General features: G+C 38.3%; 5 protein-coding genes and 1 pseudogene across 6 annotated transcripts; 5 read left to right on the top strand and 1 right to left on the bottom strand.

The window, feature by feature from the left end:
• The first annotated feature begins 164 nt into the window (after nt 1–164).
• On the top strand, nt 165–4,189 carry LOC126798418 (protein farnesyltransferase subunit beta). Of its 2 annotated transcripts, none has more exons than XM_050525380.1 (14): nt 165–347; nt 464–550; nt 658–763; nt 905–940; nt 1,134–1,216; nt 1,325–1,378; nt 1,547–1,598; nt 1,966–2,030; nt 2,232–2,288; nt 2,738–2,810; nt 3,007–3,093; nt 3,191–3,368; nt 3,504–3,628; nt 3,784–4,189. In XM_050525380.1, the coding sequence occupies exons 1-14, from the start codon at nt 235–237 to the stop codon at nt 4,012–4,014; spliced, it is 1,347 nt and encodes a 448-aa protein (XP_050381337.1). In that variant the 5' UTR covers nt 165–234; the 3' UTR covers nt 4,015–4,189. The 2 variants fall into 2 exon arrangements, with proteins under 2 accessions (XP_050381337.1, XP_050381338.1); XM_050525381.1 differs by having other exon boundaries at nt 287–347; nt 905–962.
• A 1,442-nt stretch (nt 4,190–5,631) lies between these two features.
• On the top strand, nt 5,632–8,579 carry LOC126798236 (formate dehydrogenase, mitochondrial). The gene is made up of 6 exons (XM_050525133.1): nt 5,632–5,800; nt 5,940–6,111; nt 6,320–6,860; nt 7,226–7,350; nt 7,772–7,884; nt 8,294–8,579. The coding sequence occupies exons 1-6, from the start codon at nt 5,723–5,725 to the stop codon at nt 8,405–8,407; spliced, it is 1,143 nt and encodes a 380-aa protein (XP_050381090.1). The 5' UTR covers nt 5,632–5,722; the 3' UTR covers nt 8,408–8,579.
• A 755-nt stretch (nt 8,580–9,334) lies between these two features.
• On the top strand, nt 9,335–9,928 carry LOC126797443 (uncharacterized protein At4g28440-like; annotated as a pseudogene).
• Nucleotides 9,929–10,215: 287 nt separating this feature from the next.
• On the bottom strand, nt 10,216–11,598 carry LOC126799854 (photosystem I assembly factor PSA3, chloroplastic). The gene is made up of 3 exons (XM_050527118.1): nt 11,162–11,598; nt 10,904–11,068; nt 10,216–10,751 (listed from the first exon to the last, which is right to left on the bottom strand). The coding sequence occupies exons 1-3, from the start codon at nt 11,582–11,584 to the stop codon at nt 10,431–10,433; spliced, it is 909 nt and encodes a 302-aa protein (XP_050383075.1). The 5' UTR covers nt 11,585–11,598; the 3' UTR covers nt 10,216–10,430.
• Nucleotides 11,599–12,258: 660 nt separating this feature from the next.
• Nucleotides 12,259–16,656, top strand: LOC126798039 (uncharacterized). Its single transcript, XM_050524855.1, has 20 exons — nt 12,259–12,409; nt 12,523–12,651; nt 12,834–12,871; nt 13,001–13,023; nt 13,304–13,410; nt 13,512–13,563; nt 13,641–13,725; nt 13,911–14,001; nt 14,184–14,219; nt 14,316–14,383; nt 14,499–14,561; nt 14,683–14,738; nt 14,815–14,888; nt 15,041–15,133; nt 15,225–15,326; nt 15,421–15,501; nt 15,587–15,678; nt 15,779–15,794; nt 15,968–16,078; nt 16,161–16,656. The coding sequence occupies exons 2-20, from the start codon at nt 12,529–12,531 to the stop codon at nt 16,266–16,268; spliced, it is 1,419 nt and encodes a 472-aa protein (XP_050380812.1). The 5' UTR covers nt 12,259–12,409; nt 12,523–12,528; the 3' UTR covers nt 16,269–16,656.
• A 1,572-nt stretch (nt 16,657–18,228) lies between these two features.
• LOC126799538 (serine/threonine-protein kinase STY13) lies at nt 18,229–22,317 on the top strand. Its single transcript, XM_050526760.1, has 6 exons — nt 18,229–18,868; nt 19,937–20,058; nt 20,410–20,606; nt 20,747–20,921; nt 21,524–21,658; nt 21,807–22,317. The coding sequence occupies exons 1-6, from the start codon at nt 18,553–18,555 to the stop codon at nt 22,011–22,013; spliced, it is 1,152 nt and encodes a 383-aa protein (XP_050382717.1). The 5' UTR covers nt 18,229–18,552; the 3' UTR covers nt 22,014–22,317.
• Nucleotides 22,318–22,554: the final 237 nt, after the last annotated feature.

The raw sequence follows: 22,554 nt of genomic DNA, 5'->3' as shown, positions 1-22,554 counted from the left end.
CTGATTGGTTGTCGAACTCTAAAGAGATTTTGGGGTCCATGTCAGCTTAGGCTTAATTTACATATGTTTTGTTTTTTGGTATTAATTAATTTACATATGTTAATGTAGTCAAATAAAACTCTTGCGTATAATCAGGAGCTTTATAAATGAATTTCCAACTCAGATTGCCGCCGCTTTATGAACACTGGACCTGCAAAACGGTGCGTTTTGGTGGAAGCTCAGTGCTAGACGAAGATGGCGTTTCCAGCTGCAACGACGACTCAGCACGAGCAATTAATGGTCCAGAATGAGGTCTTCCGGATATACAACAGCATCGAGAGCCTCCCCCGTAACGCCAAAAGACCATGGTACTAAAACCCTAAACCCCCAATTTTTAAATCCCTAAATCAATTCTAGGGCTTCCTCAAATTTTCAATTCGGGGTTTTTTTTTCAGCTTTGTAAAAGATGTTTTTGATTTGAAAGGTGGGAACTTCGGCGGGATCAGCACATTGGGTACTTGATGAGAGGTCTTAGAGGCCTCCCTGCTCCGTTTAAGTCTTTGGATGCTAAGTAAGTAAGCTCTCACATTCTTAATTGTGATGGTTATCTTTGAATTTGGTTGAGTGTTTTGAATTTTATGAGTTTCTGTTGAATTGGGTTGCTCTTTCTTTTGTCAGCCGACCATGGATGTGTTACTGGATTTTACACTCATTGGCTTTACTTGGGGAATCAGTGGAGGATGATTTGGAGAATAGAACCATTGACTTCCTTAACATTTGTCAGGTATCGATTTCATAGTCCCACATTGCTTAGATTGGACATGGTTATACATTGCTTGGTGCCAAACACTAGGTTTAAGTGTCGTTGGTCGTTAGAATGATATGTTTTAAGTGCATTCTCACTTGAAGTTGTCTCTTGTTGCAGGACCCGAATGGTGGATATGGTGGTGGACCTGGACAGGCGTGTAACTAGTTTGATTCATGTTTGATTCTTGTTGAGCATCTTCTGGTGTTGTTTGTGCTTTGCTATACTAGACAGTTTTTATCCCACCTTGAAGTTGTTTTGATTGTACACTATCTTGAGAAACCCAGTGCCTGGAGTGTTATTTAGATATCTGTTTTACTTACAGTTGTTACATTCACTTTTTGATCAGATGCCACATCTTGCAACAACTTATGCTGCAGTCAATGCACTGATTACTCTGGCCGATCACGAAGCTCTTTCATCAATTAATAGGTGGTTTGTTAATACTGTGTACTGCTGTAAAATAAAATGATTTACTGATTAATACTACTGCAATTCTAAGCCTGTGTGAAATGCTCTGACATGATTTGTTTTCCTCAGACATGAACTGTACAAATTTCTGCGGCGAATGAAACAACCAAATGGGGGCTTCAGGTGCAATCTCTCTCTCTAACAAATTCCTACATCATTATGATTGTTGTTTTGATCTATACTCTTGAGAATCTAGCAAACAATGTAGTGGTGCTTATATATATAACGAGGAGTTAGGGGTATAATATATATACATGATTCTGAGCACTTTTCTATATTACTTTGACTCAGGATGCATGATGCTGGAGAAATTGATGTTCGGGCTAGCTACACTGCCATTTCTGTTAGTCTCTCTCTCTGTAGAAGTACACATACAGTGGTCATGGTGTGCATTCCCATTATTAAAGTGTTAAAAGTGTGACACATATCTGGAAAATAAGCCATTGCTTAAAAATGTATCATGTGCCAGCATTGCCAATTGATTTTGGGTCAGATACTCGAGTTCCTATATAATATGTATCTGGTTTCTGACAATAGTCAGACTATAAGGCTGGATGTTTACCCTCAAACTATGATTAGAGGCTTCCTCTATCTACTCCCACAGTTCTACTATCTTACAAGAAGTAGTTCTAATATTGGGTTTTTTACTATTATGTTATATACGACAACTTTACAAGTTATTTACATGCTCACTCAACTCATTTTTGCAGACTGCAAGTCTTTTGAACATTTTGGATCATGAACTGGTTGATAATGTTGGTAACTACATCTTAAGGTTATCTTCCAAGGCATGAATCTTTAGTGGCACTGTGTTGACGACACTTAATCTTTTATTTTTGTTATAGACAGTCATAGACTTGGTATAATGAGTTCATCTTTGGTTGAGATATATTGACATACTTGAATATTCGTGCATTGTGTTGCTGCCGTTGTATTGCTGATGGAATTTTAAATTGAAATTTGTTTTTCTTTTCAGTTGCCAGACATATGAAGGTGGTATATCTGGTGAACCTGGTTCTGAAGCTCATGGTGGGTATGTATCAGACTTATTATCTGTCTAAAGACTATAAACATTTACAGAAAGCAACATCTAAGGACTATTATTTTTGAATGTTGCCAAGTAATGACGTGACATTAGATTGACCTTATTGTGAATGATGGTTGGTAATAAAAATAACTATGTAAACTCTTAGGGTGACCTCCATCTGCCGAATTTGAATATGTATGTCTTTTTGCCTGTCTTCCATTCACTCACATGTCAAATTGTTCTTTTGCCTTTGTCTAATGTCCTTGGCAAATTATCTTAAAAAGATACTATATGAAGTGATACACTTTCGAATGTCAGTTATCTTAGGGAACGTTTAGAGACATGTATTCGCTTCCTTCTCAGGTCCTCTCACCAGTCAAGATGAATGTCTCATGTGACAGAATTTTGTATTCTGTAGCAAAGCATTTGCCTAGATCTGACAGTATTTTCATCAGGTACACCTTTTGTGGGCTGGCAACTATGATTCTGATTGATGAGGTCAATCGTTTGGACTTGTCTAGACTAATTGTAAGTTTTTTCATTCTTAATGTGATTCAGATCAGTTCATTCACTGAATAATGCATATAATTATAAATGTCTGTTTAGTAATCTCCTTATTTGCTTGTACTCTGCTGTGCATAATATTAACTGTAACCTACCTCGTGCAATGGTTTCTATGAACTTGCTCTATCATTTTCTTATATGTAACATTTTCTTGCACTAGGATTGGTTGGTCTTTCGACATGGGATTGAATTAGGATTTCAGGGGAGGACTAATAAATTGGTTGATGGTTGCTACTCTTTTTGGCAGGTGATTCTCTTTAATAGTTGGCTCTTTTTTCTCTATTAATTTTTTGGTCCTTGGGATTTTCTGCATCATAGTCGAATTAACTAAGATATATGACCAGGGAGGTGCTTTTGCATTATTACAAAGAATACCTTCAGTACGTGAGGAGCAAACTGAGCTCCCAGATGCCAGATGTCGTACCTCACATAGTTCGAAAACATCTCATATATCTGAAGTGGACAAAATTTATGAAGGCACTTCATCTCAGGTTGATGTCGCTGGGGCTTTTAGGCAGGAAGGTAGGTTGAGTTAGACAGGTTTCAGATCTATGTTTGAACTGTAACAAGTTGGTTTTGAAACCCATATGTTTGTTTATATGTTTCTGGTTTTTCCTGCTGTGAGGTCTATTTAGTTTTCCCCCTTTTGTAATGCAGGGTTGAATATTCCATCTCCAGTGAATTACAATGATATTGGATATGATTTTATCAACAGAAGCCTCAAAATGGAGCCGCTTTTCAATTCTGTTGCATTACAGCAGTACATACTTTTATGCACACAGGTTAGTTTGTGAATATGAACTTCCACTGATCACTGGATGGATCTTGCAAATGTGGAGTTTCTATTCTGAATCATTAATGTCGAGTTTCATCTATCATTCATGTTGAATTATTACTTCCTTGATATTGATCTTCTAAATTGATTTGGTGAAAACAGGCAGAGAATGGTGGACTGAGAGACAAACCAGGCAAAAATCAAGATTTTTATCACACATGTTATTGCCTAAGTGGTCTCTCTGTATGTCAACATATGGGCTCAGACGTCAATTCTCCAGTTCCTAATGCAGTTGCGGGTCCTTATTCCAATCTGTTGGAGCCAATTCATCCCCTCTTCAACGTTGTCTTAGATAAGTACCATGAAGCGCGAGAATTTTTTACAACACCCTAGGCACTGTCGAACTTAGAGGGTTCTCTATTAGCTTGAAAATGCATGTTGTGTACAGTGTAACAATCAAATGATTTGAGGCCTTCATCAAATCACAATTCCAGGACCGAAAGAGACTGGTGTACTAAAGTTATACATTACTGTTATGAATAACTCTCACTCTTATATCACTACAGTGGAAGATATATAATCCACCGCATTTCATGCACGTATGCCTAGCTAGTGTTGTGAAGAACTTTCGCTCTTCATGATTCTGATCAAAGACGATGTTGAAAAAGGGATGAATTCGTTATAAGATCGCTGAGGCGGGTTCGGTCTTCATATGAAACACAAGTAATTTAGTAAAAGTAAGAATACATTATAGTTATGTGGTTCTATAATATATAGCTTTCTTTCTTGTGATTTAGTAAAAGTAAAAATATATTATTGTAATTGGATTATTTTTATTTTATTCTGTTGAATAACAACACAAGATTGAAGATTTCTTATAACAAGAGAGAAATACCACCTCCCCGAGTATAAGAGTTCACTAGGTGACTACTCACTAGCATATGTTATATATGGTTATTATCAAGTTTGTCAAATCAAGCAAGTATAGAAGCAGGCCGCCCGCTTGGCCGCTTGCGATAATATGTGTCGGGTCAAGTATTTGATCAAATCCATCATGAGTTGAAAGAAATGGCTTCACCAAGATGTGACACTACCATTAGGTCCCAGGCGGCTCAATACACCCAAATACAGAATCATGATAAACAACAAATCCAATTTGGCCACGGATTATCCCCCAGTTCCCCACCAAAAAATCACATATAAATGACAAATCCCCAATTTTCGCATAATAGGAAATAGTGTTTCTTCTTAACTAATCAATTATGTTAATTGAAACTATGTTCCAAAAGGTTCGAGTATTATCGGTTCACATCATTGTTCTTTACAATAAACCATTTCAAAAAAGAAAAATCATTGTACTAACACAATAGCGCTTCCGAAAGGTAATGTTTTGAGGTAGAGAAATCTTTACATGACACTCTCACATGAACTATTTTCAAATCCGAGAAATATGTCCGTACATATTACATATGTTCAATTAATAATAAAAACATAATGTGATGCGTCATTTTCTTTTCATAAAAGAGAGAGCTGCTTATTTTTTTCTACATCATCTCTTTTGATTCTCTGATTTTTTGTGAACGAATTTTTGTTTTTTGACATGCCTGATCATCTATTTTTGAGTATTATATATATATAAAACTTGAGAAATGGAGGTGTTTTTTGGGTTCGTCTGCTGTACGTTGAAATATGTCATACATACAATGATGTGTGGTGATAGAGTGTGGTGTCATAACATGCACGAGGGTGTGTATGTGGTAGTGTGTGGAGGAAAAAGCTGATGTATGCTGCGGCGTAGGCTAGAATTTTCCGTGTTTTTTCAGGAAAAGTTTGCCAGAAGAGGTAGAAACTTTTCCAGACAAGACACTGTACACGTGCGTATCATGCATCGGATGGAAAATCCCCATCAGCTACCAGAAACGTTGTTCTTCGTTGAGGGCCTTTTCGTCAATGTATCTCACCATCAACGAGGTGAGCTAGATTGTAGCCTATAAATACACCCGATGACTTCGATCATGTACAACTCGGAACCTACTTCACTTCTTATCTCTGATTGAAAGTGACACTTGTATTGTTCCTCAATCTCTGCTCTCTTGCAAAAATGGCGATGAAGGGTGCGATTGTCTCTGCTGCTAAGGCCACTGCTCCATCTTCCACCTTATTCTCCAGGCACCTCCACGTACGTAATTTAAGCTTCTGATTTTCATCTTTGTATTTTCTCAGTACTCGTATATATAAATTTACTTGAAGAACTATGCATGGGATCAGTTGTGTTGTAAGTTGTAACTGAGTAAGTGAGATGGAATACTATGAAACAGGCATCTCCGGGGAGCAAGAAGATTGTTGGGGTGTTCTACAAGGCCAATGAGTATGCCAAACTCAACCCCAACTTTTTGGGTTGTGAGGAAAACGCTTTGGGAATAAGGGACTGGCTGGAATCTCAGGGACACAAGTATATTGTTACTGATGACAAGGAGGGACCAAATTGTGGTTAGTGTCTGTGAATTCAGTAGCTTTCTGTAATGTGATCGGATTTCTAATTGCATGTAGACTCTTGGTCATGCTGTTTATGGCCATGTATCTGATCCTTGACCTCAAGGTTGTTAATTTAACTGTTCCCCAATTGCTTAGGATGAGATTTGTACTTTTTAGTTGAATTCTTTGTGATTCTTTGTTTGTTGTGATGTTGGTAATACAGAGCTTGAGAAGCACATTGAGGATATGCATGTCCTGATCACAACCCCTTTCCATCCTGCCTATGTCACGGCGGAGAGGATTAAAAAGGCCAAGAATTTGCAGCTTCTTTTGACTGCCGGAATTGGCTCTGATCACATTGACCTCAAGGCTGCTGCGGCAGCTGGACTGACGGTTGCTGAGGTCACTGGAAGCAATACAGTGTCGGTTGCGGAAGATGAACTCATGAGAATCCTCATTCTTGTGAGGAACTTTGTTCCAGGGTATCAGCAGGTTGTTAATGGGGAGTGGAAGGTTGCAGCCATTTCTCATAGGTCTTATGATTTGGAAGGGAAGACTGTTGGTACTGTAGGAGCTGGAAGAATTGGCAAGCTTTTGATGCAAAGATTGAAGCCTTTCAACTGTAATATCCTCTATCATGACAGACTAAAGGCTGATGCCGAATTTGAGAAAGAGACTGGGGCTAAGTTTGAGGATGATCTTGATAAGATGCTTCCTAAATGTGATGTTGTTGTTGTCAATACCCCCTTAACAGAAAAAACAAGGTACTAATTTCCGCGCTAATCTTATGACTTTAGAATATATATAATTGAGTGTCTAAGACATTTTATATTCAGTTCTTTAGTAGGTTCTCTTTTCTGTGGAAGTAGTTATCTGCTGTTAAAAGTAATATTATATTTGTCTTTTGAGATTTCAAGCTTATCTTGATATTCTAGTGTTTAAACTTTTAGATTAGTAATATTATGACTCAAATGCATGTTGATAAGATGAGACTGCACTCTGATAATGAGTTTAAGGGAAAAACTGATGTTTTGACTCAGAGGCATATCTGACAACGCAAGATTATAGTAATCTTGATCCTTATGTATGCGATTGGAACGTAATTAATACCATCTATATTTTGACTCAGGGGGATGTTTGATAAAGAGAGAATTTCCAAGCTTAAGAAGGGAGTCCTGATTGTGAACAATGCCCGAGGGGCAATCATGGACACTAAAGCAGTTGTTGATGCTTGCAACAGTGGACACATAGCAGGTATTACAGAACTTGAGAAGTTGACATGGAAGAAGTTAAACTTCAATTGTGGATGATGATTCTAAAGTTTTAAGAACTTTCCTCTTTTCTGTATTCTGTATCAATTAATTATATTCACAGAACTAATGTTCAGAAGGCCCATAGTTTAGAGCCTTAAAAAATCCTTACTGTTACTTCAAGGAAGAGAACTATCGGTCTACTTACTCATTCTTTGGTTTTTGGTTAATAATTTCACTTTTGTTCTTAAATGTTGTGATGAGTTGCATAACGATGAATGCATGCATGGGTCTTACGGAATGGAAGGAAAAAGTCTCTAACTGAGGCCTTCTTGTATTTACATTTGGCTCATGGTTATATGTTGATTTCGTCTATTTACATTTGGGTCCATGGTTATATGTTCATTCTGTAACTTTATTTCCAGGATACAGTGGTGATGTCTGGAACCCCCAACCAGCTCCCAAAGACCATCCATGGCGTTACATGCCAAACCATGCCATGACCCCTCATATATCTGGCACCACAATTGATGGACAGGTACATACTACATAACAAAGATGCTTACAGAAAAGTTTTTCTCCTGTATATGCTTGTAATAGTTAAACTATGAGATCAAGAGAGAATGAAGCCAGAATGGTGTATGATACTCTCAAGAACATGTATATTCACATATGATTTCTTCTCCGAATTGAAGGAAATTTATAGTAGTACAATTAACCTATAGCTAAGTGTGAAAGAGAAATACAATAGTAGGGCTATGTATGAAACTTAGACTTTGTAAGTCATAGAAACCAACTACATAAATGCAGTAGAGATCTTGTTAGGTAGAGTCCAGATTTGCTGCTTCCAATACTGTAGCTGTGTTGAATAAAAACAATGTTGCGAGCTAACAGTAATATCACTTCGTCTGTCCTTACAACTCACACTGTGAATGAAATCTGTGCAGTTGCGTTATGCTGCTGGTACCAAGGACATGCTTGACAGGTACTTCAAGGGAGAAGACTTTCCGTCTCAGAACTACATTGTCAAGGAGGGCAAGCTAGCTAGCCAGTACCAGTGAGGAGTTTGTTTCTGAATAATGTTGCCAGAAGCTTTTTTTAAGGAAGAATAATGTTGCTGATGTAGTTAGGGTCTGCGCACCCAATGTCGTCACATCTTTCTTTTTCTTTTTTCGATTAGGAAACCTAGTTTGATCCAAGCATGCATACTGTACCATGTGTATGTGAGACTTGTAACTTGTAATAACAACTTGTTAGTGGTTACCTATTTTCCATCAATCAAGAGTCAGCTTGAGATTGGATTAAGTTTATGTATAACATGGGACTATTTGAGTCGAACTTAGAGCTTCTCACTAGTAAAAAGAGTCTGTGCCACTGAACAAAATGGCTGTGATCACCAAAATTACAAGTTTTTTTTTGTTGAAAGCCCCTAATTACAAGTTTTTTTTTGGTAGAAGAACTAAATTACAAGTTAAGAATGAATAAAATGTGGAAGGACAAAGTTCAAGTCATTAATCAAATAGAAGAAGCAACAGATCTGGACCGGACGTCCGCTTGTTTTTGGGAGTTGTAGTGATGAGATTTGGTCAAAAAATCTGGAAGATAAACGGCCGTTCGTCCATTAAACTTCCGTTTCAAAAGGCGAGTTCGTCGGTCACCGAATTCTCATTACGTTCCACCACTGCATGTTAGGGTAACACCACTGCATCCATCTCCATCTGCATCTCTCTCTGAATCTGCAATAACAATTTGCCATCTCTCTCTCTCTCAGTGAAGGTAATTTCCAAATCTAAATCATATCTAGTTTACCTCTTTCTGTTATTTCATTAAAACAAGTCCTCTAAGCTCTTGATTGAAGGAGACAATAGAATCTGAGAACAAGTTTCTCATGGTGATCTACGTACTTAATGAGACCATGTAAAGGGTGATGGGATATTGTAATTTTTTATGTGTTTATGTTTGCTGTGTATGTAACAGCTTTGTTAGAAATGGAGGATACAAAACCAGCAATGAGGAAACCTGTTTTCAAAAAGGTTTCACAGCTGCAGCCGGAAACAAAGGGACACACTTTGGTTGTGAAAGTGGTCAGTTCGAAAATGGTGTTGCAGAAGGGCCATCCTGATGGGATTCAAGTCCGGCAGATGAAGATTGCTAAATGCTTGGTTGGAGATGAAACCTGAACCATCGTTTTCACTGCTAGAAATGAACAAGGTATGTTCTTTTTTTCTCCCTTGTGTTTTGCGTGGTGATCATGAATATATAAATTACTAAGGAAATTGTTGATGTTATTTGGTTTCTTAAACAACATGAAAAATTTTGAGGTTAAAAAGCATAGATCTGCTGGTTGAGTTTTGATCTTACTGTGACATGAACTTTGGTATGTGACAGTGGACATGATGAACCCTGGTGCTACTGTGATCCTGAGGAATGCGAAAATTGACATGTTCAAGGGATTTATGAGGCTTGCTGTGGACAAATGGGGTCGAGTAGAAGTGACTGAACCGGCTAGCTTCAATGTCAGGGAAGATAACAACATGTCTCTAGTCAAATATGAACTGGTTACTGTTGCCGAAAGCAGTTAGGATCAGGGGCCTTGCATATCTTGCAATTCTTGGAAAAGATTCAAAGACATTAAAGATTCAATTTGCTGGATTGGAAAAGAGTTGTCTAGGAACATGTTTTGGTTGGCAGAAATCTTGAAGCTATTTCTAGGCGAGTCTAAATTACAAGGGAGCTATGCTGCTTATACTGCTGGCTTGATCGGTTTAACTGTGGCGTGCTGCTCAGTTAGCATAATGCTAATCGCGATGTGAAAGGAACTTGCTTTGTAATTTGCTTTGTAATGGGATAATCTAATGCGTATAGCTTATATGCAAGCAAGTTTCTGCTCTATTCTTATTGCTAATAGCCTAGCTTTGTGTAACTATGGGCCAAATTGCAAACAAAACACCATAACAAAGAGCACTCTTTGTTTTGTTTCAAACATGGATGATACAATTTCTGGAGACCAGTTTCGTTCTCTCGCTAATCTGTAGTGCACATGCTGCAGTTTCTCATTCCTGAATTCGATTACAAGAACTACACTCAGTTGTCTCTATTTTGTTGGAGGAACTCGAGGTCCTTCATTTGCATCTTAACAGCTTCTTTCGACAAGGGCCTTGGCTCCGGGAATCTACCATCATCACCGCCTGCAGCTACCTTCTGTGCCTTTTCCTTAATAATCCGCTGTATCTCAGACTTCTCAACAGATGGAAACACAGCCTTGAGCATCACATTGAGAAGATTCTCATCTTGTTCTTCCATGGGATCCCTCCCAAAGCAACATATGTAAATCGCCTCAAGCGCTTTCTCAACCCGATTCTCCATTGGAATTACTTGTGTATCAGCCTTTATCTTTGCCCTTCTCTACACACATTACACATCAATTTCAGTAACAAACAACTACACCTTTGAGCCCTACACCCTCAGTTGCTACATTGCACCCATAACAAGTACCTCATCTCAACTCAAATCAAATGCACATAACAAAGAAAAGTTGAGGTAGCTAACTAACTAACCTCTTTTGCCTCATTCATCAAGGCAATGAAATTCTGCTCTTCAAACTCAATGTCATTCGAAACCCTCAGCCTCGCGGCGCCTTCCAAAATCTCTTCAGACTTAAGAAGACCAGCGCCAACCGCAGCTACGTAGCAGCACATTAGCACATACAGAGGATCCCCTGCCTGCGATCACATTTCACAAACTCAAAGTTTAAGTTCAAGTTTCCTATTTTCATTTTCTTACAACATAACAAGCATAAACACTAAGACCCTTACCCTGCCTCGTCGTTCTTGGAACTCATAAAAAGCTCTGGAATCAGTAACGGTGCACTTCTTCCCCACCCTTCTCCTAAACTCCGCAAAGTCGATAATCTCACCACCGACGCCTCCCTCATCGCTTAGAATGCGAGCTATTAATCCGACGACGGGCAGAGAACCAATGACTTTGCTGGCAAAGCTGGAGATGGAGTTGGGGTTGTCGACGTAAGCTTTGACGGAGAAGAACCCGGTTGAGTTTGGGAGCTTGGACCTGTAGGGTTTACTAGTGTCCCCATAGATATGGCCAATGTAGAGCAGAGAAGGCGATGTGGGTTTACCGGTCGTGTTGCAGAGATGGCTTCTTGTGACGAAGACTTGAGGAGTAAGATTGGGTTTGAGTTTGAGAGATGAAGAAGGGAGAGTGGATGCTACAACCTCCATGGTTGTGCTGCAAAAGAGTGGGAAGGTAATCTCGTTGATCATTGGTTGGTCTATCGTTTATATACGTTATCTTATCCAGCTTGGGGATTGTAATGGGGCTAGACTAGTATGGGCGAAGCCCCGCCCGAAATGAATTACGGGTCAAATTCAACTCGTTTGAACTCTATACAACACAAGTTACAATATATGATAATGATGTTGATCAGCCATATTACTCGTGAGCAAAACATGACGTGGGAATTGAATGGAGTTTAGGTTTAATTGAGCTGAGATCATAGAATTGTGTTGAAGGAAAAACGAATTGTGTGTCTTAATCAATGTAACAGTCGAGATGTGATTATGTCATAGTATTCAAAATCTTGAACCGTAACAATTTGCGATTGTTATCATCATTAATTCATTATATATCTTGTAATTATCATCATAACGCTGCTCGCTTGCTCCTATATAAATGAGATTCTCCGATAGCTGTTTTATGATACAAAATAAGGTAAATTGTTTCTATGATATCTGAGGAATGGTCAGTTATACAGTTTTATACGTGTATGAAATTGCAGTATGATAGAGAAATACAGGGAATAATATCCCACAAAGTTTCCGACACATGCCCCTTTGACTCCCTCTTCTCTCTCTCTCTCTCTCTCTCTCTCTCTCTCCTGCTTCGCTGCAACAACTGTGTCAAACCAAAAGCCCTAGAGAGAGGACCAGTGGTAATAAATAAATCAAATCAAGTAAAAACTTATATTACCTCTCATCAATTACAACCTCTGCTTTTGGCGGCACAACTTCACAACCCCTTTCTGTCTTTCCATTTTCTTGGAACCGGTGAGTTCTGTCTTCTCTCTGTTAATCTTAATCAACTATCTTTCCATTGTACTGTTGTTGTTGTTGTTGTTGTTGTTGTGTTTCATCTCTCACCTTATCCTCTTCGCTACTAGCAAGCAATGGGGGCTTACAGCAACGACGGCGTTTTGTTGTCTCCGGTATACAGTTTGAGTTCCGGCCAAGACCCCCGGTTCTCTAAGTACGTCCACGACAATGTCCACGGCAGCATTGACCTCGATCCGGTACTCTTTCTATTTCACCTCATTCTGTTATTGATCAAAGTTTGTAGCTTTTATTAATTTAGATTATGGATTTTTATAGTACTGCAGTTTTTGACTTGGTTGGTATGGAAAAGATTGAAACTTGGGAAATTTTATTTATTGACAATAGTCAATTTATTTACTTTTCTTATTTGGGGGTGCAGCTTTCATTGAAGTTTATTGATACTGAGGAATTTCAAAGGTGAGTTGTTGAGTTTTTGTATCACAAAAGATGGGTTCTTTTTATTATTGTTCAATGACATTGGTTGTGGGGGTGCTTTGCTATCTGCTTATGTTTCAATATTTGTTTCGTTTGTGTCTGATTTTGCAGGCTTCGAGACCTGAAACAACTTGGCGAGTTTACGCCCTTTCCTTGGCTCGTTAGTGTATATGTCTCGTGTCTAAGTGTACTAAATGAGTTGTTAGCTTAACGTCTGCAAGTTTTGTTCACTGGCATACTTTGTTGTTATTTTAAGTGTGCCCAATGTGCATATGTCTTCGGGATGTTTTAGATTAGAATTCTTAACTTGTATTTAAACTTCTACCAGATACAGTAGTGTTGGAATTATTGAAGTTCTCTATGGCATTCACTGAACTTGCTATATGCTTACATGTATGTTTTGAAATGACTCAGGAGTGACAAACTCAGTTTTTCCTGGGGCTGTGCATTCCCGCTTTGGGCATTCACTTGGTGTCTACTGGCTTGCTGGTGAAGCTGTTCAGAGGCTAAAAAATTATCAAGTAATAAAGCTATAGTCAATGTTACTTGGGTATTGAGAAGTGATAATTACAATATGCCGGAACCTTTTTGTAGTCTTATATATACAATTGCATGTCTACAGGGTCTCGAACTTGATATTGACCGCTTTGATCTCCAGACAGTAAAAATTGCAGGTGAATATGTTTGTTTTTCAAAATGTTTCCTCCCCTGTATTTTGTGATCTGATAGCTCTTGTTCGCTTAAATTATAGGTCTATTGCATGATGTTGGCCATGGGCCTTTCAGTCACCTGTTTGAACGCGAGTTTCTTCCACGGGTTCAGAGTGGCTCCCATTGGTATGTATACCCTTTGATCCTCAAATATAGCAGATTTTTCTTTCTATGGGAAGTGTCAGTTGTGCTGTTTCTCATGATAAAAAGACTGGAGGACATCGGATGTGCTTTAGCATTTTATGTCTTTGTGGTATTGTGAAACAATATTTTGTAAAATTAACCTCATATATGTACTTTGGTTGTTCTAGGTCTCATGAGGATATGTCGGTTAAGATGATAGACCACATTGTTAATCAGCATCATATTGAAATTGACTCTGAGATGATTAAAAGAGTTAAGGTATGTAGATTAATGCCCCCAAATTGAGGATTCCTTTATAATAAAATACACTATTGTAGTTCTTTTTGAGGTTAAAACCTATTACTTAAGGATGCATATATCGATAGTCTGCTTATGAGTCTATGACAAGGAAACTTAGATCTACTTTTCCAAAGTCAATGATGCTTGTTTTCCCTCTGCAGGAGATGATACTTGCTTCTGAAACTGCCATGCCAATTGTAAGATGCGTAGAAATGAGCATTAATGTGATTTTGTTCATTTGATGCAACTCTATGTTATCATGTCTGTAATATTTGCATTATTGCATGATGTAGAGATCCAGGGAGAAGCCTTTTCTGTATGAAATTGTGGCAAATGGCCGTAACGGTATTGATGTGGACAAGTAAGTCGCTTTGGAAGGTTTCATTTTTGGTATTGCTCATCTAAACTTTATTTTATGTCTGTTTTTGTGTCTTTTTTCATGGAAAATCATGCTATGGATATATTATGGTTTGCAGGTTTGATTATATTGTGCGTGATAGTCGAGCCTGTGGGCTGGGATGCAACTTTGAGTTTAAAAGGTTGGATGAACTTAAGTTTGATTGATCAATCGTTGGTGCATTGTAGCTAAAGTTAGATGGATCTATTAATCAGCGAATGTATTATCAACTGAATGAAAGATAATATCAACTGCTCTTGCAGATTAATGGAAACAATGCGGGTTTTGGATGATGAGATCTGCTACCGTTATAAAGAGCGTTAGTAATTTGCCAAATTAATCTCTCTTCCATTTTATTTTCCTTTTTTGCTTCATATGGTTGCTTAATATTCTAGGTCGTACTGTCCACAAATTATTTGCTACTCGAGCGGATTTGTATCAAACTGTTTATACACATCCAAAAGTAAAGGTATAAACAGAATTCTTCACTCATACATTTCTCTTTAGCATCCCATACAACTCCCGTTTTTGTTCGTGCAGTCGTTTTTCTTTCATTGTCCCAGTTTGATGTCATTATAATTTCAAAATTTTCTGACATTTTAGTGATTTTACTATATGTAGGCGATAGAGCTTATGGTGGTGGATGCCCTTGTAAAAGCAAATGATTATCTACAGATATCATCTCATATTGAGGATCCAGCTGAATATTGGAAGGTTTTTTAAAAGTCCAAATTTAAGTTTTTATTTATGAGATAGTTTAGTGCTTTCATTCATAGAGTTGTATCTTGGAATTTTTCAAATGCAGTTAGATGACTCAATAATTAAAACCATTGAGACAGCTCCGAATGAAGAGCTAAAGGAATCTAGGGACTTGATCCTGCGCATCAGGAGGAGGAATCTCTATCAGGTAAGTTGATTAAGATTCACAGATAAATCCTTTGCTGTACACTGAAGTATCATAGGGTCTTAACTTACTGTTGATTGACATTACTTGATGGCAGTTCTGCAATGAGTATACCGTACCAAAGGAGCAAATGGAACATTTCAAAAACGTCACTGCTCAAGATATTGTTTGTTCTCAGGTCCCAACTTAAGCTTGCTTGAATACGACTGACTACTGTTGTTTTTCTGCTGTTTGTCCTTTATCTTCTCTTACTTTTTGAACAGAGAAATGGAGGCATTATATTGAAAGAGGAAGATGTTGCTGTTACCAATGTCAGGATTGATTTGTCTCGTGGAAGTCAAAATCCCCTTCTAAGGTAACCTGACTATTTTCTTTTAACAGGCTATTTGTTCTGCAGTTTTGTTGTTCATCATTTAATTCTTCAATTCTACTGTTTCTGCATGTATCTCTTCCAGTGTCAACTTTTTCCAGGTAATCTACTTACCCTTCTGAGTTTGAATATTTGGTACTATTGAATGTGTTTTACCTTTTCTGGATGAATATTTGTGTCACAAAACTAATAGCTGTAGGATGCAAATAAGCGGTAATTTGGGTGAGTTGTATATTTCTTTGCATCATTAAAATAAATTTTGATTTCTATTCAGGACTATGACAGTATGGTGAAATTCCCAATAAGTGATGATCAAATTAGCCACTTGCTGCCTGCATCGTATCAGGATTTGATAGTGAGGGTCTATTCGAAAAAGCCTGAGCTGGTATGTCAATTGTTGCCACATTTTTATCAGTTTCTATTCGCTATTGTTTCTTTCCAGTGACAAATCTCAATATAATGTACAGGTTGGGCCGATCTCTGAGGCTTTTGAAATCTTCCAGTTAAAAACATATGGGATCAAGGCACAAATATGTCCCACGCCAGAGAAAAAGAAACGCCCTCGTGGTTTCTAACCGTAGAAGCGTCATTGGTTGGATGATACATCTGTTCATACAACTTATCATGGCAAATATTACTCGGCCAGGTTAGATATATATATATATATATATATATATATATATATATATTGTATAGGTGATGTCCAGTCCCTGACTCAGTATATGGGATTATCCCCCAAAGGCGCAAGTATTTTTTTTGGTTACAAGGCGCAGTTTTGTAAACTTATTATGATGCCACAGGATAGTTGTGAAATGGCTTTTGGTCCCTGATATAAGGGATTTGGATCCTTATTTGATGCTCTATTTCCTGGACAAAACATGTTCATGTCGGCATGAAATGTTGTCTGAAAATAGTTGTGTAACTCACATTGGCCATCTGGTAAAGATGAATTTGAACCTGGAATCACGGGTCATTCAATCTCTAATCCCTCTCTTGCCTCCGTGACTATATTACCAGTGACCTCTCCTTTTGTTGCTCATTCAAGTCAAAAAGTAGAGGCTTCACATGCATTGTGATGTTATGTTCAGCAAAAACAACCAGCTACTTATCAATTGGAAAGGTAACGTTGAACTGTATTACAGTTCAAGAAAGAAATATCTTTTCTTCAACTCAATACTCAATGTTCATACTCGGAAGGCCCTTTTTCCGTTCAACCTTTCTATCAATCGCATTGTGGATGTTGAGCTTGGGATATCACAATGTCAGAATGTAACTATTAGAGATTGAACCCTTCTGGGATAAAATGTGCATTGCCCTAACAGCTTCACTACTTACCTGGAGGGAACATGTTTTCCTTGTAAGAATCAAACTACGCACCCAAAAATGGAGCCCTCGTATAAGAGCTCATATGTTGCTCAATCATGAAATCGAACATACCCAAATTAGCATAGACAAGCCTTCAGGTTCTCTTTCCTTCCAGTTTTGACCATAAATATCTCTGCCGTTCTGCCAAACACAACTGATTTGGAGAGTCGGGACTTGGGAGGTAATATTTAATTTTGGAATGAGGATTCCACACTCCTGCTCTGTAAGCTTTTAGTATAAAAATGGAGAAGCACAATAAGTAGTTGCTGAATATGGGTTTGCAACAACAAATAAAACGACTCCAAGATCCTCATTGATTCAATTAACAACAAATGCACTATTCCTTCGAAATCAAGTTCTCTTGTTGCGGACATCATTCAGTTGACCGAGTTTTTCCATGACATCTCTTTTGTCTATAATTGGCATGAAGCTAATTTTGTTACGGATGCGTTGTTGCTCTTAGTCTTTCTTATAACGTGGCTAATTGGACGTCTAATTTTCCTTGTTCCGTCACAAATGCTATCTACCTTTTGACAATCTTGGTGTAGGTTGCTCTCGTGGGTTATGTTTGTAATCTCTTTTTCATTATCGAAAAAAATAAACAAATATCAATGTGGCATCACATGTGACATGTATGTTGACCACAAAGTGAGCTACATAATTATCAGAGAAAAATACACACATATTATGTTGTTCTGTCACTATTCGGACGCCCACATTATCCACGATTCATCCTGTAATTAGCGGTAGTATTCAAGTAGAGAGACTTGAAGAAAATGCATGTAATTCGTTCGAGGTTACAAATTGTGAGATATATGATCCAAACATTCAACACTTTTGGACAAAATCTTACAATAATGAGCTTAACTCGTATAAATTATAAAGTTGCATCGTGTTTTTCTAGTGTTCTGTAGCTTAAAGAATCTGACTTTTACTCTCTGTTTTTATTTTTTTTCCGATGATACCTGAGCTCACTTTAACATTTGATTTTCTACAGATAATAATGGCTGAAAATGATAGAAATCTCAAATCTCTATAATCCATTTATATATATGAGTAATAACAGAAGAAAACAAAGGAAGAAAGCAACTGCATGTTGACTGGTGAAATGTGTGAAAAGTGAAAACAATAATAATGGGGAGAGAGAGAGCGAGAGAGAGAGAGAGAGAGAGAGAGAGAGAGAGAGAGAGAGAGAGAGTGAGGTGAGGACTGGGGAGAGGAGAGAGTAAGAAGGTGAAGTGGGTCAGAAACACACGTCGTCTTCAGGCAAAATCCATGTGCCCACATGGAAGATAGGGAGAGCACCAGAGCAGAGCTGCACCTGCACTTCTAGTATTTAGTACCACTCTCTGCTTCTTCTTCCACTCCTCGGTGACGCCATTAGTACACAAAAACCGTAAGCTAGCTAGCACCACGTACACAAACCGCAGAGACACACTTCTCTTCTCTGTCTCTATCTGTACGCATCTGAATATTCATTCATAGCCTGAAGAAATGAAGGAGAAGAACGACACCGGCGGCGGCGGAGGTGGAGGTGGGTATGTGAGGGCGGACCAGATAGATCTGAAGAGCTTGGACGAGCAGCTCCAGAAGCATCTGAGCAGGGCGTGGACTATGGAGAAGAACAAGAACAGAGAGCAGGAACAGGAACAAGAAGCAGAACTCGAAGCAGCTAGAAGGGTGGTGGTGGGGCTCGGCAGGAGACAAGAGTGGGAGATTGATCCTTCCAAGCTCATCGTCAAGGGAGCAATCGCCAGAGGCACCTTCGGCACCGTCCACCGCGGCATTTACGACGGCATAGACGTCGCCGGTAAATTCGACTTGTCTTGCTCTGTTTTGTTGGTGCCCATTTTCTCAAAAATTCGATCTTTCTTACAAAGTGGTTTGATCACTAATGATTTGCATGCATATATCAAACTGTGTTTTCTGGAGGTGTCATTTTCGTGATGAAGTTTCAAGCTTTTCAGATGAGTGATGGAGTCTTTGAGATTGAGAGTTCTTGTTTTGTCTAGTAGGTGTTTTGTAAGTACTTCCTCTAGAGGAAGTTACAAGTTTATTGTCTTTTGGGTGGTAAATGACACAAGAGTCCTCCTCAATTGAGTCTTTTTCTTGATTCTTGAGGCTGGCTGATGGCTATTATTTGGGAGTTAACGAGCTTCAAGGTTGGTTAGTGAAGGGTTGGAGTGTTTTTACTAGTGCTAGTTCCTCAGATTATCTGTGCATGTTCTCCATTGTTATTGATGTGGGAAGTCAAGTGTTGAACACTAGCAAAGATTGTGTCTTTCGTCCTTTTTGTTCTTCATATATCTGACTTTAATTGTCTAGAACTAAAAGGGGACATGTTCTGAGTGCACTCTTCTTATGTGCGCTTGCTACCCATCATAGAGTGGATGGCTTGGACCCTTTTCCTCAGAAGGTCCGTGATTCACAGACTAGGAGCAGTTGGGAGTTGGCTGTATTAATTGCATCATGGCTAACTAGTGATAGATGTGCACTTGGTATACACCAGTTTGTGGAGAGAAAAAGTTGGAGTGGTTTGTTGCATAGTAGTTGGTCGTCAAGAAAATTTTCATCTTAATTACTCGGGTAAAAAAATTGTTTTAAGTGACCATACCCAAAAATACCAGATAATAGTCCAGGTGTGCTGGGAAAGCTATAGTCTAACTATGATTGCATGAGTGGTTAACTGCTTAATGATGTATATTAGTATATACTATATAGTAATAGTAACATCAGCTTTAGCGTTATGCACCAAATTTATTGTTTATTGCAATGCTGTTGGTTTAGACACTGAAAGTTGTTCTGTTGGTGGGTTTATAAATTTGCTTGTATCATAAAACCCATAATGTATAAAAATGAAGTTTCTTTCAAATCTCAGTTAAACTTCTGGATTGGGGAGAAGAAGGCCATAGATCTGATGCTGAAATAGCTTCTCTAAGAGCAGCTTTTACTCAAGAAGTTGCTGTCTGGCATAAGCTTGATCATCCTAATGTAACCAAGGTAATGTTTCCATGTCTTCACTCTCGACCAGTGCAAGTTGACATGCTGCAGAGTTGAAGGAAACATGATTGAATCATTTCCATTAGTTATTGTTGTTCACACGAAGCTGGACTTCTGTATTAAGAATATAAATATTCACGTTAAAGTTCTTCATATATATAAGATGGCTAAAGGTGCGTTGATATAGAATGAACCCTTTTTCTTGAAATTGAAATAGAATGAAGTTTAAGTGTGGATTTCAGTTCTTAAACTGGTGTCCTGCACTTATAAACTAGAGAAATTGGATTCTTAATGTACTAATTGGGATGCGTATACTGACATTGCTAGTGCTTTCATTCCAATTGTTTTCAGTTTATAGGAGCAACAATGGGAACATCGGAGCTCAACATACAAACAGACAATGGCCAGGTTGGCATGCCAAGTAATGTTTGTTGTGTTGTTGTCGAGTATTGTCCTGGTGGTGCCCTGAAATCTTACCTCATAAAGAACCGTAGAAAGAAGCTGGCTTTCAAAGTAGTACATCAACTGGCACTAGATCTTGCTCGAGGGTTATCTTTTAACACTTATCTATATTTTATATGTTTCCTTCTCCAGACTTTCGGCTTAGTTGGAATCTCCTTTTTTCGGCTGCTGTATATCAGTTACTATTATATAATCAACTCATTTGGCATTCTTACTATTTCTGCAGTTTATGCTATCTCCATTCACAGAAGATTGTCCACAGAGATGTTAAAACAGAAAACATGCTTCTGGACAAGAAAAGTACTGTAAAGATAGCCGACTTTGGGGTTGCTCGTGTGGAGGCCTCAAATCCTAATGACATGACAGGCGAGACTGGAACCCTTGGTTACATGGCACCAGAGGTATACTCAAATTAACTATATTTTGAAATCTGCCATGAACCAATCACTCTCATGCATCTCATCTGATATTGCCTACATGCTAAACTCTGGGGAGTATGCTGCACTTACATTCCATCTCCTGGTTTATACCATAAGGGTGTCTATCTTGCTTATCTTACTACATTGCGTTCAAACCATCATGTGTAAAATGTTTAAAATGGACTTTTTTCTCTCTGTAGAGTTGATAATGTGCCAAGACTAGGAACAAATTTTGCCATTTCACATATGATCTGGCCTCTGCTTTGTGGCACATTAGTGGGTGATAGAAGCTCCACCTGCTGATCAAATATTTAAGATGAAAATAAATTCTCAAAATCTTTTTGTTTTTTTATTAATCCATAATTATGGGTAGCATCTAACTAGGCACTAGGCAATTTGCTTGCTGCATTTTTGTCGCATCTCTTGAGGTCCATGGCTCTTAATTCCCAAACAAAAAGTTGCTTGATGCAGTGCTTCAACATTCATTTATACATCAACAAACTCATTTGCAGATATAAGAGAAAGAGTTTCTTTCCACAATATTTCTGTTTCTGATTTGTGGTATATGACTTGGGTTGGGACAGGTTCTCAATGGCAACCCATATAATAGGAAATGTGATGTGTACAGTTTTGGCATATGCTTGTGGGAAATATACTGCTGTGACATGCCATATCCTGACCTTAGTTTCTCGGAGGTGACATCAGCTGTTGTCCGTCAGGTAGATATATTATACTTGTCGAGATTAGAAACTTTATACACTTTACATTGAATGATTATCTACTCGTAGCCACTTGTAGTAAAATCACTCTGAGTAGTATTATACTATAAAGCTAAAAGAGATATCAAACTTCTATATTGAACTACAGAATCTGAGGCCAGAGATACCTCGTTGCTGCCCTAGCGGTCTTGCAAATGTTATGAAGCGATGTTGGGATGCTAACCCTGATAAGCGCCCCGAGATGGATGAGGTAGTTGCAATGTTGGAGGCTGTCGACACAACCAAAGGTGGAGGTATGCTCCCTCATGATCATCCTCAGGGTTGCCTCTGCTTCCGAAGGTACCGAGGACCTTGAAAGATCTTCTCCTTTGTGATGCAAGAGTGGAATTATTCTGCAAATCATTGAATTTGATAGACCTGAGAATTAAGAGTGAGTGGATACAAAATTGTGGAGGCTGTAGGCTAAGAGGAGCTCTGCACTATGTTACTTTGCTGGACAACAGATTTGTAAAGCTTTTCCTTCTTTTTGTCTAGTTAGTCTCCTATCTATGAAAATGCATGTAATTTCACAAGGTGGTTACTCAGGAGTAAATGGACCAATTATCAGAGCTTCCATACATGAATTAAAATTTTCATGGAAGATGTTTTTTCTGATTATGCTTGCAGCTTTTACATGTCTGGCACTCACACAATGGTTTCAATTTCAGTGGATCTCTCAATTAAATAGAACTCTGAGCTAAAGGTTAACAATTACATGATTCAATCACTAAATTGCATTGAAGGTACTTGACTCCAGATGTGAGGTCCCTCTTGGTAGGGCAATGCTATTAAATCAAGTCTGCTGATGAAATGTTTTATGTAATGTTACAAATGAAACAAAGCTATTAGACATAGGC

The sequence above is a fragment of the Argentina anserina genome, chromosome 6 (genome assembly GCF_933775445.1).
Source record: "Argentina anserina chromosome 6, drPotAnse1.1, whole genome shotgun sequence".
NCBI lineage: Eukaryota > Viridiplantae > Streptophyta > Magnoliopsida > Rosales > Rosaceae > Argentina > Argentina anserina.
Note: the sequence above shows the minus strand (reverse complement) of the source record. Positions and strands in the feature narration are given on the sequence as shown.

Coding starts and splice junctions, on each gene's coding strand:
- LOC126799538 (XM_050526760.1), top strand. CDS start 18,553: ATGAAGGAGAAGAACGACACCGGCGGCGGCGGAGGTGGAGGTGGGTAT. Junction 18,869..19,936: donor CGACGGCATAGACGTCGCCG/GTAAATTCGACT, acceptor TTCAAATCTCAG/TTAAACTTCTGGATTGGGGA. Junction 20,059..20,409: donor ATCATCCTAATGTAACCAAG/GTAATGTTTCCA, acceptor AATTGTTTTCAG/TTTATAGGAGCAACAATGGG.
- LOC126798418 (XM_050525380.1), top strand. CDS start 235: ATGGCGTTTCCAGCTGCAACGACGACTCAGCACGAGCAATTAATGGTC. Junction 551..657: donor TTTAAGTCTTTGGATGCTAA/GTAAGTAAGCTC, acceptor TTCTTTTGTCAG/CCGACCATGGATGTGTTACT. Junction 941..1,133: donor ATGGTGGTGGACCTGGACAG/GCGTGTAACTAG, acceptor CTTTTTGATCAG/ATGCCACATCTTGCAACAAC.
- LOC126798039 (XM_050524855.1), top strand. CDS start 12,529: ATGGGGGCTTACAGCAACGACGGCGTTTTGTTGTCTCCGGTATACAGT. Junction 14,384..14,498: donor AACGGTATTGATGTGGACAA/GTAAGTCGCTTT, acceptor TATGGTTTGCAG/GTTTGATTATATTGTGCGTG. Junction 15,327..15,420: donor GGAGGAGGAATCTCTATCAG/GTAAGTTGATTA, acceptor ACTTGATGGCAG/TTCTGCAATGAGTATACCGT.
- LOC126798236 (XM_050525133.1), top strand. CDS start 5,723: ATGGCGATGAAGGGTGCGATTGTCTCTGCTGCTAAGGCCACTGCTCCA. Junction 5,801..5,939: donor TATTCTCCAGGCACCTCCAC/GTACGTAATTTA, acceptor ACTATGAAACAG/GCATCTCCGGGGAGCAAGAA. Junction 7,351..7,771: donor CAACAGTGGACACATAGCAG/GTATTACAGAAC, acceptor CTTTATTTCCAG/GATACAGTGGTGATGTCTGG.
- LOC126799854 (XM_050527118.1), bottom strand. CDS start 11,584: ATGGAGGTTGTAGCATCCACTCTCCCTTCTTCATCTCTCAAACTCAAA. Junction 11,069..11,161: donor TCCAAGAACGACGAGGCAGG/GTAAGGGTCTTA, acceptor ATGTGATCGCAG/GCAGGGGATCCTCTGTATGT. Junction 10,752..10,903: donor TGATGAATGAGGCAAAAGAG/GTTAGTTAGTTA, acceptor TAATGTGTGTAG/AGAAGGGCAAAGATAAAGGC.